At 45.4% G+C, this 14,261-nt stretch overlaps 1 protein-coding gene across 1 annotated transcript in view; it reads right to left on the reverse strand.

Moving 5' to 3' along the window:
* Positions 1–14,261, reverse strand: part of FRZB (frizzled related protein) — a 35,076-nt gene that overhangs the window by 11,735 nt on the left and 9,080 nt on the right. The window contains exons 2-3 of the mRNA XM_066636804.1: positions 10,721–10,768; positions 448–513 (exon numbers count right to left, since the gene is read on the reverse strand). Coding sequence (XP_066492901.1) covers positions 448–513; positions 10,721–10,768 — 114 coding nt within the window. The remainder of the gene's footprint in view (positions 1–447; positions 514–10,720; positions 10,769–14,261) is intronic.

Below are 14,261 nucleotides of genomic sequence, written 5' to 3' on the forward strand. Positions count from 1 at the left end.
CTCTTTGAATTGCAACTGAAGGTCCAGAAGGCCCAAATCTAGATTTGGCCCAGGGACTGTCAGTCGCTGCCCACTTGAGCAGGCGCACCCGCTCCCCTTATCTGGCCATGCTTAAGGATCAAAGTCCACACAGTTGTACTTACACACTGTAGCATCTCCTAAACCTATATTTAGAAAAGCTAAAATTTGCTAGTGAAAACAGTGAACCGATCTTGGACATTTCTATCGATGTTTGACCAAAAAAAGAAAAAAACGAGTTTCCAATTGCAGAACATTTAAATTTATTTCCCCCTCCCCAAGACCTAAGCAGGCTAGCTTGCCTTCAGGGATGTGAATTGGCAATAGCAGCTGCCCCAGAACCTATTTCTGTCCCATTTCTTCTGCCTCCATTTTCTCTTTCTCTCTCTCCTTAAAAGGGCTGTTATCTTGCCGGGCAGTCATGCTTACCATAGTTGTAATTGTTCCGAAGATAAGTCTTCTGGGTGGCTTTTATAGGCTTGCACTTGCAGCGCTCTGAAAAACAAGAGTTCTTTGCATAAGGACAAAGAAACAAACAAGAAGGGTAATCTGTTCAAAATAACAGGCCAGAAGATAGTAACCAACATGCTTAGGAAACCCTCAGTCCTGGTTCCACTGTTCCACACAAACAAGGCTCCAATGAGAACACAGAACTAAGAGGATGCAGTTCAAAGGAGGACCAAACAACAAGGACCAATGCAAAACCTTTCTGCGCACCTTCACAGCTCCCTCTACTTACCAGGATGACAAGCAGCAACGAGGCATCTGGCAGTGGTGTCACTGCCAACGGCTTCTTGTTGGGATCCTTTAGTCTCGGAAGACTATGGTATCGCGCTCTGAATGGTGGCTCTGGAACAGAGTGTCCTCTCCAGTGCGCGAAGCCAGGGTAAAGTAGATATGGAGGACAGGCTGTTACCCATGCAGCAAATCCCCCCTCTCCACGTCGCTGAAATGGTCCAATGGAAAGGCAGAGGCCAATACGGTTGGTTCCAGCGGCATCGCAGGAGTTGCCAGAACGTGACTGTGTTCAGCCATGAACTGCCTCAGGGACTCCGGCTCCTGATTTTGCCTCGAGGTTGACTCCTGAAGCCTTTTCCATAACTGGATGTAGCCACAAGGCAGTGGAGGTTTGGGATCAGAGTTTTCCTTCTCTCAGATGAGCTGCCTTCCCAGGCTGACGAGCCCCATCTACCCGGTGGCTGTTTAGTCGCCTCTTACGACAAGTACAGCCAAACTGAGGGCCTATTCTTATCCCCAGCCCCCAGGGGAGCAACGGCTTCTAAGGGAAGCCTATTTCAAGCCAATCAGACCCAGCGGTTGGGGGGAAGGAGGGCTGTCCAGCGGCAATGATTTGCTCGCCATATTCTCCTTCAAATACCTCAGAATGGAAGATTCCATGCTGGAGTGTCAGCTATGGAGCTAGGTGCCAGCTGCGATGGGAGGGACTCTGCTTGCCAACCCAGCGTAGGAACCCACCAGTCACAGGGCCCCATTGGTCAAAGTGTCCTAAGGCCAGCCCTGTGAACAACAGGAACTTTTGTAGAAGAATTTTTACAGGTCCAGCTTTTGTTATCCTCATATTGCAAGCGGCTCCAGTCAAAGTTCAGAGTTCTACTCAACAGCTAAAGGGACTGGCATAGTGTCCTCTGCCGCATCTAATCACAGAACTGCCTCACTTTAATCACCGTTCAGGCAGTGGGTTAAAAAGCAGCAATACCAATAAAACCAGATAAAATACTGCAATCGTATGGACAGCACAGAAACAAGAATCCCTCGGCATTAAAAACAGAGCTAAAAGAAAACATAAAATGCTTGAGGAGACAAAAAGATATAAAGCTCAGCATCAGGCAAGCTTCCCTCAGGAGAACATTCCAGAAATGACATACCATGATTGAAAAGACATTGGGTGAGATTCTCACTTATATGAAGAGAACGAACTTCATGCAAGGCATTTTCCCCTTCCTGCAGTAGCCCAATCCTATGCACATCTACTCAGAAGGAATTCCCATTATAGTCAATGGGGCATACTCCCAAGTTAGTGTGGATAGGATTGCATCCTATGTCTCCTAAAAAGCCTCTCCTGGGGATCAGGAACTCTTGAGAAGGGTATAGGCTGTAAGGTGCTGAAAGGGGAAGGAGGACTCCTGATCGAGGAAAGAAGGAGTGAAAGGAGCAGGGAACAAGGTCATGCAATGCAAGGGGAAGGAGGAGCTCTTGGGAGCTGAGGAAAGGACGAATTAAGAGGTGAAAAAAGGAGTTTCAAGTGCAACAGGCAGAGGAAAGAGCTCAACGAATTAGGAAGAATGGAGGAAGGAGGATGTGGAGCTTGACATGAAGACTAGGGCAGCAGAAGCCAAAGGGGAGGAAGGAGAAAGGGGAGGAGTGGAACAAACTCCACTAGAAACAAGAAAGGCCAAAAAATAACCAGGGCAGGTTATAGCCCACATTATAGCCATGCTTCTACCACCATTTTGGTGGGCACCTCCAATACCTCACTAGTATTAGTGAAAACATCCCCAAATGTACTTTTCAAAATGGAAAAAAGCCCTGGTTTGGAAGAGCAATGGATGACATTGTCACGAGATTGTGGGCTTCTTTAGCTTAGAATCTCTTCTTTTAAAGCCAAGTAAGCACAAACAGGAATAATAATAATAAAAAAACACTGTCTCAAATTTATAAGTTATGTTGTTGTTTTTTTCTCTCCTGAACCACTTTGACAACCTGGGCAGGAAATGTATCTCCTAGAAACTGAGAGGAAAAGAAAGGTCATGAGATATAGTTTAGGGAAACTGAGAAATCCTTCCCAAATGCCCTTTCTTCCTAGCAACTACAGTGATAAAAAGCATCTTTTTAAAAACTTCTAGAAGTAACTTCACCTGCCTCTTCCACCTACCCCTTCCCTCATTCATCTGAACAATTTTAATGCTGCACAGGAACCCATTGGACACCCTCCTCCTCCAGTCTGAGCTACTCATTTCTGCCCAGATAACTCCAGCTATCCAACAGGGAAATCACCTGCTTATGAGTCTGGGCAAAGGAGAAATGAGACACTTATTGCAGGTGTTGGGAGACAGGTGAAAAGGAGAGCATATGCAAGTGAGCAGCAACACAGAACAAGATACTCTGTGAAATGCAGAAAAATAATCAACAGGAAGTGGGTAGCAGAGCGTATCACCCTATAAATTCAACCAGCTGGTTGACATCTCACTAGTGAGGGTCAAATATCACTTTTGCATTTCACATGCACCTTCAGAACTCTGTCTACCAAATGCTGCAATCCACAGTATATTTGTGGGGTATAAGCTGCACTTACCAGATGCCTTTTCTGATCCCTCGGTCTCCTATCACCAGCCATGAACAAGGAGGACAGATGTCACACCCCATGTGGGCCAAGACTGTCCACAATCTTGAACTTTCAGACACCATGGATATGCACTGCAATCCTATGCGGGTCTCCTCAGAAGTAAGTCCCATTACAGTCAAAGGGGCTTACTCCCAGGTAAGCGTGGATAGGATTGCAGTCTTACTGCCCATGTATATGTGCACAGGACTGCAACCTTAAGGACAAAAAAGGAGGGTATATTTTGGCATCCATGCTGCCCCTAGAAATGTAGGTATATTTTGACCAGGAATGGCTCCTAAGCAAGCAGCTATTTCTGCAATCTCATGGAATGGAATGCAGTGCAATAGTACATCAGGTGAAGGAACTTCACAGCCAAAATCCAAAGGAATGGAAAAATTCTTGCTCTCGGTGGCTCTTATTTTAGCTCTTCTTACTATCACGGAGAGCGTGATACATGCTCTTCTAACACCGTTCTTTAGAATTCAAAAATAAACCTTGTGAAATTAGAACTGGAACAGTGCACTTCAACAAAGTCTGGCAAAACCAGCCATCAAAGGTCTAGTTCTACAGTATCTTATTGGTCTAAAAAGCCAAAAACACACAATCTTCAAGATGCAGAAAATATTGGATGGAGATATTTTTTTTCTCCTTTGACATCAACATGCATGGAAAATCATTGAGTACCGCAAGCAAGAGACATGCTCTGTCCTAAGGATCTTGCAATCCAAATTTAGACATGGGGCAGACAACTGAGGGAAGGACGAGGTATAAGGGTAAGGAATTATGTTTTCCAGGACAGATAACTGGGTTTCATTTGGGTTGGTGGAGGAGGATTAAAGATTCAACAGCCCAATCCTATTAAAGAAAAAAACCCTGCTGATGTAGATGCACCACCAGAGCGCACACTGCATCCTACAGGAGAGGCAATTCCACACGTCTCTTCTGCATAAGGGAACAATTGCTCCCTTGCCTGGGGGTATGTTTCCCGTGACTGAATAGCAGGTCTACTCGGACCTTTGCAAGCAGGCGCAAGTCTGAGTGCACCTGACAAGGTGGTTCGCTCTAGGCCAAGGGTGCCCAAACCCCGGCCCTGGGGCCACATGCGGCCTTCGAGGCCTCTCAATGTGGCCCTCAGGAAGCCCACAGTCTCCAATGAGCCTCTGGCCCTCCAGAGATTTGTTGGAGCCCGCACTGGCCCGATGCAACTGCTCACAGCGTGAGGGTGACTGTTTGACCTCTCACGTGAGCTGTGGGATGAGGGCTCTCTTCACTTCTTGCTGTTTCACGTCTGTGATGCAGTAGCGGCAGAAAAGGAAAGGCCAGCCTTGCTTTGTGCAAGGCCTTTTATAGACCTTGAGCTATTGCAAGACTTTCATTCATTCATATAAGTTAATCTTTAATATATTCATTTATGTAAACTTATGTAAATTTATTCAAATTTTAGATGTAAATTAATTCTTTTTTTCTCTGGCCCCTGACACAGTGTCAGAAAGCTGATGTGGCCCTCCTGCCAAAAAGTTTGGACACCCCTGCTCTAGGCCAAGAATGGAAATAGGATATTGGCAGTGCCACTGTAGTCAATACCATCACCTTCTCAGCCTTAATCATTCCCTCCTTGCCCCATCCTGCCCAATCCCAACCCCCTATGCTCACCCACTAGCGCTGGATTGCTGATTGTGGCACTGAATGATGTGCCATGTTTTGCAACAGCTGTAAAGGACACAGTTCCAGTGCAAGACCCTCATAGGATGGGGACACAAGCCAACATTTGGCAGAAAAGAAAGGGTTTCCCCCATGACTGAAGAAAGGAAGGAAGGAAGGAAGGAAGGAAGGAAGGAAGGAAGGAAGGAAGGAAGGGATAGTACCATGTAAGTGTTCAGTGATAGAGTTCCAGGTACAAGGAGCAACAAGGGAAAATGGGTGGAGTTTTCTAAGAGGCCAGGAGACTTTTGCAGGGCTGTGGCTGGTAGAGTTGGAGAGGCAAAGTTCACCACAAAAACACAGCAACTCTTTAACATATGAACGACTAAGCTGCCATTAAGCGCTTTACCATGCCACACATGTACAGGCACCCGCCACTTAACAACAGTTTGCTTAATGACGGACTACATATATGATGGTCGTCAAAGCAAAATAAAGATGCTCTTAATGAGGCAATTGTATCTCCCATAGCCTGTAGCAGAGTGTCTGTGTACACAACAGAGAGGCTGTTCATGCAAAGAAGAGGCAATCTATCTCCAGTAGCCTATGCAGCCAGCTAGTGTGTGGCAGGGTGTGTCTGTTTACACAACAAAGGCAATAGATTGGACTGAATGTTCACTTAATGACCTAATAGCATTACAACAGGAATTGGAGAATGTATCCCCGTCGTTAAGGGGCGCACACCTGTATTAACACTGGGCAAAATGGTATTAGAACAAAATTAGGTTTTTTAAAAACTGGAGCATCTTCCAAGCAACTTTAAAAACATCTTATGAAACAGACAAAAATGTAACTTCTAGCCAAGGGTAGAGGGATGATATTCAGACACAAGTTTTTGCCAGTTGACTATGCCAGGGATAAAACTTGCTTTGGGAAGGCTTCATACACAGACATTATTCTCCCATAAATAATATGCCAGAAAGCATTTGCAATATACTTTAGAAATGCTTGACCCAAGATTTGTCTTCAAGCAAGACCTTATAGTCTTCACTCTAAGTAAATGTCAAACATTCATAAATAATGCTTCATAATTGATACGGTACTTCCCAAAGGAAATTGATACAGAATCCTGATTTTAAAAACCTGTATGGTAGGGTATTTTTAGGTGGGAGACTGAGGCAAAGAGGGAGTGGCTTGTTTAAGACAGCCTGCTAAGTTTAGGGCAAGGGTGACATTCAAACAGGGAACCTCTTGATTCATAGCTCACTGTCTTACCTCTAAATTAAGAAATTCTGAATGCCTAAACCAGGGATTCCTGAAGTGTGTGTCACAATGCCTTAGGGCAATGGTTCCCAAACTCTCCAGGAGTTTGGGAACTGGGGTGAGTGCTTGGGGGGAAGGGGTAAAGGCAGCGACGTGATTATCACGATCGCACTGCTGCCAGGGCCAAAACTGGAAGTAGATAACGGTCGCTATTTTTACCATTTTGGAAGGTTGGGGAGCCCTGCAGAGGGGTCCATGGTCTGTTGGCTCCCATAGGGCTGGCACTGCCAGGGGTAAGTTAAAAGAAAAACCCTTTTGGCTCTAGCAGTGGCATGATCATGGCGCTTGTGTTGTTGCCTTTGCCACTGCCCCACTCCTTAAGGGGCAGAGATGTCCCAGTTTGGGAAACTCTGCCTTAGGTTCAGCAAACTCACAGGGGTGCAGAGAAATGTCCCTGGTGAACCCTCCTATCTGTTTCCTTGGGCGCTTCCAGCTTTGATCCTGCAAAATCTCACAAGATCCAAGAGGACAGTGTCCAAATTTCACAAAATTTGGTTGCTACCATCCTAGATCTAATGAAATCGCACAAGATGTGGGCACTGCCATCTTGGATCTCATGAGATTTCCCCATGACACCTGGCTGAACCAGGAAGAACAGGCTGCGGGGGCATCATGACCCAATTAAATTTGGGAGCCACTGACCTAACCAAACAAAACACTGTAGTGTATATTAACTTAGTGCACTCTGGCTCATTGCTGGCATGCACTGTCGCAAATGTGCCGTAAAGCACGTCTGCTAGATCTTAGCTCTGGCCGAGTGCCAGAAGTAACCCAGTACCAGTTGGCACTGGGCTAGCACCAATGGAACACCAGGGCTCCATTGCTCCGTGGTCACCCAAACCGCCAGGTGACAGAGAGGTAGGTGGAGGTGTGGGGGGAGGCTGGAGGAGGCATACCGGGGCAGGGGGGAAGCAGGGTTCTGGAGACGTACTGGGGTGGGTAGTACCCAGATAGGTGGCTTTCTCACAGATTTGAGGCGTCCCACCTGATGCCTGTTTTGCCCATTCAGTTTAGCAGAACTTTAATTAAAACAAAACAAGCTAAACTGAGCAAGTATGTAGGTGCTTTGGAAGCCAGGACACAAGACTGCTCCTGCCTCCAGTCTTCGAGGCAATAAGGGAAGACAGAGCTGGAACCAACAAGTAAAGGATGCAGTGATCGTGTCCTTTTTTCCCCTTTCACAAATGTGATCTATAGAGCTAGGAAAATATTACAATCACTGTTCAATAGTTTGAAGATGGAACTTCCTGGCTCCTTTATGAAGTCCTGCCCCCCCACCCAGTCCCCCTGGGGAGGAAGTGAGAACTGCCAAAGAATATAATGGAGGAATTCAGGATTTTAGCATAGCTGTGATTGGGTAGCAGTGTCTGTCCCTCCAAAAAAAAAAAAAAAGGTAGCAGCAAAGGCAGGAACTTATGCTTTTTCCAGTCCAGGTTTTATCTCATGTTTTCAAATACTTTTAGGTTTATGGATTTCAAAGTGTGCTAGGTTTGCATGCAGGTCAAAGATGCACAGTGTTTCTGCATGCAAGCTAGTGCTAGTTTTGCCTGGGAAGGAGTGTTAAGGGCCCTTTTAGGAAGATGGCCTAGGCTGAACTGAATGGCTGTTCTGTGGGGATGACTGTGGGCTAGAAATTTAAACCAGACTCAGCTTCACCTCCAATCTGCAACACTGGCAACATCAGCCAGTTTTACCACATTAGCAGGGTTGTTGTAAGTCACTATCTCTTAACCTTCCCCCCACACAAGGGCAAAATGGATTTTCATTGCAACGGCAATTTTGAAATATGAAATAAGGTATGGATTAGAAAGAGCCTGAGAGGATAGGGACACCACAGCCCAATCACAGCTCTGCTAAAATCCTGAAGCTTCCATTAAAACCTAGGACCAGCTCTTACTTTGGCCCCAGAAGAAAAAATAACAAGAGCTTCAAGAGTAAGAACTCCTGGTTTTGTTCTGTTTCTGAAAGGGGAAAATGGCTTCCAAAAAAACCTGGGAAATGTCTGTGATAGCCCAATACTATTGGTCATTACCACTGCTAGAACTAGCATTCCATAAAGGTTGTGCCGTGATGGCTGTTGCAAACGGCACATAGGTGCTATCTACATACGACATCACAACTAGTTTGTAATTCATGCTCCACCTTTGTGACTAAGGACTACTCATCTGGTCTTCAAACAGGCTGTATGACACTCTGGAATCTCTGATCAAAATTCACTTCTGATCAAAATTCACTCAGTCATGGTGAAATAATATGGAAGGTAGATGAGGATTCGCTAACAGGTAGGGTGGATGAGAAAAATTTAAGGAACCCAGCACCCCAGTATTACTGACAGCACATCAAGGTTTATTCTGTTAGCCAACATGAAATCACCTATGGGGAACCCCCCCCCCCCCATGATTGGATGTTAAGTATGTTCCCTTTATGATAAATTGGCAGGTGAATTAAAAGCCAAGCGTAAAATAAGAACCATCTTTCCAAGCTCTGGACCTTATGGAATTTTTTTTTTTTAAGCCTAAAATACAAATAGAGGTTATATTTGGCTGTACTTTGAGCCAATATTTGATTGAAAAAAATGAAAACAGAAAGCCATTTACAGCATTTTACTCAAAACATGCACACCAAAACACATACACGTGCGCGCGTGCGCACACACACACACACACACAAAGAAAAGCTATTGGAAGTCTTCATAATGGCAATGTCTGAGAAGAACCGCTGCTTGCTGGCATTTCATACCAAGCTATGCATGAGAGACACAATACATCGCTGTCAGTTCAGTTAGCTTCTATAGGTCTGAATGACTGAGGGCGCAATCCTAACCAACTTTCCAGCACTGGCCTAGCTGTGCCAGTGGGGCATGTGCTGCATCCTGCAGTTGGGGGGCAGTCATGGAGGCCTCCTCAAGGTAAGGCAATGTTTGTTCCCTTACCTTGGAGTTGTGTTGCCCTTATGTCAGTGCTGGAAAATTGGTTAAGATTGTGGCCGGAATGTAATGACACCTGAACATATATCTTCTCCATGTCTCAGGAACACATTTTTGCCTGCCTAATGCTACGCTGGACTGGTCTATTTTTGTCATCTAGTTCTTTTAAACAGCACTATTTCTGTCATAACAGCAGTGTGTACAGAGAGGCATAGTCAACTGTTAGACCACTGAGATGCATGAGAACCATTTTTTTTCTTAGACCTGATTGGCTAGTTACCTCAAACCCTTGCTCCTGTGGCATGTGGACTGACTCACTTGTCTGAGTCATCTGATGTTCCGCATTCTGTTACCACCATAGCATAATGCAAAGCTTCTTCTTGGGTGTTGTGTGCTCTGCTAATATCTGTGGAATCTAATGTGGAAATGCTTGTGTTTTGGGGCAGGGGATTAAACTAGATGAACTTTTTTTTTTTTATTTAATTTCCCTATGCCCTTCCATCAACACTCTTACTAACTTCTACTAATGGTACTTTTGCATTCACATTAAATCCAAGACAAATCAATTGGGACACTCTTGTAACACCCATTGGCTCACAAAATTCACTTTGGTTTAAGAGACTGCCATTATTTATGGCAGTGGCTCTCAAACTGGGTGCCGTGGCAAACTCACAGGGGCATCGCAGGATGTCCCCAGAGGCCTTCTTAGCTTTTCCAGGCACCTCCTCCATCTTCGGCCGCACAAGTTCTTGCATGAATCATGAAAGACCTAATTCAAATCACGATAGCGGCACCTGGGAGAGCCAGGAAGAAGAAACTGCCACAAAAGAAGGGCACTGTGACCACAATAAGTTTGGGAACCGCTGATCTATGATCTCTGCTTACTCCCCCTCCCTCCCAGTGGCAAGGGAAATAAAAACTTCCTCTTTGGTCCAGACTACTATGCAAGTCAAAAGAGGGAAAGGAAATTTCCTGTGTCTTAGTGCTCAGCTTTCACAAAAGGCATAAGCCACTTCTGCCTGTTGCAAAGCCCAGTGGGAAACATGGAAACCACCCCTTGGACGTCTTGCGTCTAGGCAGAAAAACCACCCCCCTTCCTTCCGCTTGTTCTCTGCAGTTGCTCAGAAGCCACCCCTGCAACTCCATTTACCACAACATAGCCAAAAACTGTACTTTATTCCTTTGTGGGTTCACTATATTCATGGTATGCAATCCAAAACACACTTGCTAGCAAAGAAGCCCCACTGAACATGGTGGAGTTGCCCCGCATGAATAAAATTCACTTCCACACAACAAACCTAAGCCTTCTCCAGCCCCTCCACAGATTTCTTATTGTTTGGACAATTTTCTGGGGAATGATTATGAAAGCACAGAGAGCATCATGAAATAGCTTCTACATGAGGCTAAGATTTGATCTCACTAGAAGAATAAAAGATTTTTTTTAAGTTATTAGATAAAAATGTACTCACCAGTGCCGATGCCTCTACAGTTCCCATTATTAGAATCCATAGGGAAATCTGGCATGAATTGTTAAATATGTAAAGAAATGTGAGTATGTTTAATATTGGATTATGTTAACACAGCCACATTAAAATGCTTAAATTTTAATACACTAAATATTAAAGAATAGCTGATATTAATGAAAAAAAAAAAAGGGGTGGGAGGGGACTTCTGTTGTAGACGATAGCTGAAAATTCGGGCACATATATGTGAGCACAGCCCTCAATGGCAGATGGAATCTGGCACACGTACTGGCTGACTTGCCCCTGCCACTGCTGCTAATGAAAGAGACCTTCTTATGTGTTGGTGATAGTCACCAACTTTGATAGAAAAGCCACCAACTTTGAACACGGTGTTAAAATGTGCATGCAATCAAAACACCTCCTCTGCCAACGCAGGTGTGTCAAATGCACTGTGTTCTACAGTGGGGAGGGTAGTTGAAGAGGTCTCCTTGGGGTAAGTAAACTTTTGTTCCCTTGCCCTGGGGGAAACAAAGTCCCATAGTCCCTGTGGGACTCCTCAGTTGTGTGCCAGCTGTTTTGCTGGTGCTGAACCAAGGTGTATACGGAGAGATGGGGATAGGATTTGGCCACATGCTTGTGCTGCTGAACCTGCCCCTCCCTTGTTCCATCTCCCTCCCTGCCCAGAAACTCCCCTGTTCCTCCCCCCACCCCTATTCCTCCCAATGCCCATCCCTATTGCCACCTTACCTTTCACTGGCAGCAGATGGCCTGGTTGCCAGCAACTGTGCTAGAGGCCTTGCTATGCTGTCAGCAACACCGCAGCACACAACACAGTTATGCAACATCTGGAAGGATCCAAGAACTTCCACTAGATCCTGCCAGCTCTACTGGCAGAATACAAATTCTGTCACTGGAGAATCTAAATAGGATTGGGCTGTTAAGTGTTTGTTAATCACTGCCTGTGATGGTATAAAGATCATTCTGGCACAAGTGGAGAGACCAAAGGCAAAAGCATACATGATCCTGGTATGCAGGTTGTATATGAAACAGCATATGTGAGTGTGCCTCAGGCTCACTCCCCATGTGTGTATGCCTGTGCATCTCTACCACATATAGAACTGTGTGAACCAGGACCTATGGGTATAATTGCAAATGAACGGAAGTCTCATTCAAGCCTCCTGTTTTTGCAGCAAATGGATCATGTGAACAAGGGCCTGTTCATGTAGGGGACTCAGAGCCCAATCCTATGCATGTCTTCTTAGAAGTACATCCCATTATAGTCAATGGGACTTACTCCCGGGTAAGTGTGGATAGGATTGCAGTCTCAGGCACCAGAAATGGGGGGGGGGGGACTACAAATACAGGAAACTAGGCATGTCAACAGATTTTTAAAAGTGTTGATTAACTTCAATTTAATTGACATTATCTAATCAAATTAAATCTAAAAACATGATCCTATTACCAAAACCAATACTGCGGTTTTTGAGATGTTGCTAACTTTAAATTGAATAAATAAATTGCTAAAAGGAAAAGTTATCTGGAACATGTCCTTTTTCATTTCCTGTTACCGTAAAACATTAGAACCAAAATAGCTTCCAAAATATCAAACAAGCATGGACTTGGCTCAGAGCCCAATTTGATTCAAATCTACATCACCCCTCCCCACACAGTGAATCAGCTGAAGCTTTCATTGATCATCTCCTAATGAACCAAAGAGCCCTTCACACCCACACACACCCCTCTGGACCCAAACCATAATATTTTGTAGGTTATCGTCCTCAATGCAGGATCACATGAAAGGGAAGAAGGTGTTTTGCTGATTTTCTTATTTCTTTCATGCTCTTCCAGAAGCATTCAAGTTGTTTCACTTGTTATCCTCATTATTAAGAATATTTACATACCACTTTTCAACAAAAAGTAATGCACCTGCCCTGGGTGCTATGCCAAGCGGGGGCGCATGACTGCCCCCAGGTTCTGCTGTAGTTAAGGAGGAAGCACTGGCAGCTTCATACACCCCATTCCTTTTCCTGTGGAAGCTCCCAGCCTCCACAGGAGAAGGAATGGAGGACATGAAGCCACCATAGCAACCGCCCCCTCCTCTAGGAAGAACCCAGAAGTGACTGCCTTGCACCACAAGCAGCACAAGGTAGTCACTTCTAGGTTCTCCCTGAAGGAGGAGGCACTGATGGCTTTGCACTTCCCATTCCTTCTCCCTTGGGAGGCTTCCAGCCCCTCTCCTGGGAAGAACCCAGAAGTGACATCAAAACATCATGTGAGATGGTGACATCACTGAACTGGCCAGGGAGTGGATTACAGCTTTGGTGCTTTCTCTCTACTCAATGCAAACCCTGACCTCCATAAGGAGAGAGACCTACTTCCAAACACCATCATTGCTACTCCACAAAGCCTGCCTCAACTGCACAACACCCCCAATCGAAGCAGCATGCTGAGCTCAGCATGTCAGTCCAATGGGTCACTGTCCTGTGCCCCCTGCTGCAAGGGTCTTCGGCTCCCCCTCTGCTTGGGTCACTGGTTGGGCAAAGAGGTACCACTTTCAACCCCTGAGACGATTCCTGTTTTCCAATGACTGATTCAGTAAAATAGAAATGTTTTATTCTACTTTTAGAAGATGTATTTGTATTCCTCGCTGGGGGGGGGGCAGGAGAAGAGAGAGATGGTTTCTACATAACGGCTGGAGTGTTTGTTTAATTATTTTTTTTATACCTCCAGAATTTAGAAATGTCATCAAGTTCCCATTCAGTGAAAGAAAGTGTTCATGGATTTCATGCTGGATTCATTCAAAGAAGCTATTGTGCCGCTTGTGGTCCTTGGTAATAGGTAACTTTGGGGCAATTTGACAGAAGCGACTTCTTTTCGGTCTGGAGTGGGGCTCCTTTTGAATGGCTGCGACCATGCCAAGCCGCCTTCAGTCTGGAGCTGTTTTTAAGGCACTTTGGACAGCATCTCCACGCTACGGAGGAAGGGAGTTTGCAAGCACTTCAATACCAGACATTCACAAACTCGTTCTTCGTTTGGGCACTCAAAACCTCCCCAGCAGGTATCAGCTAAACGCAGCTGCAACAACAGTCTGCCTGTAGACAGAGACCCAGGGAGTTCAGTTTCGTATGGCTGGAGTTGGAAGAACAGATGTCTGCAAACAAGCAGAGGGAGAAACAGGAGCTGGAATGATCCCGAGAAGGAAGGCGCACCAAGCTGGGCTGTTTAGCTCAGCTGAAGGCAGTGCTGGAGGTTTTTCCAACAGGACTGCTCCGACTGGCATTCAAAAGGGGTCAGAATCCAAACTGGCACTGCAGGATATGACACAAACTATGCAATGCCTGAAGACAGTGAAGCCAACTGCAATCTATACCCTGAGAGGGCAGAGAACAATCTACCGTTACAATCTGCCACAAAGAGACAGTGTGGTATAATGGACAGGGTCTGATCAAGGGACCTGGGTGCAAATTCCAATGAAACTTGGCCCAGTCTCAGACTGTTGACCTAACTTACCTCACTGAGCTGTTGTGGGAATAAAGCAGGAGAAAAG

The sequence above is a fragment of the Tiliqua scincoides genome, chromosome 1, assembly GCF_035046505.1.
Source record: "Tiliqua scincoides isolate rTilSci1 chromosome 1, rTilSci1.hap2, whole genome shotgun sequence".
Taxonomy (NCBI): domain Eukaryota; kingdom Metazoa; phylum Chordata; class Lepidosauria; order Squamata; family Scincidae; genus Tiliqua; species Tiliqua scincoides.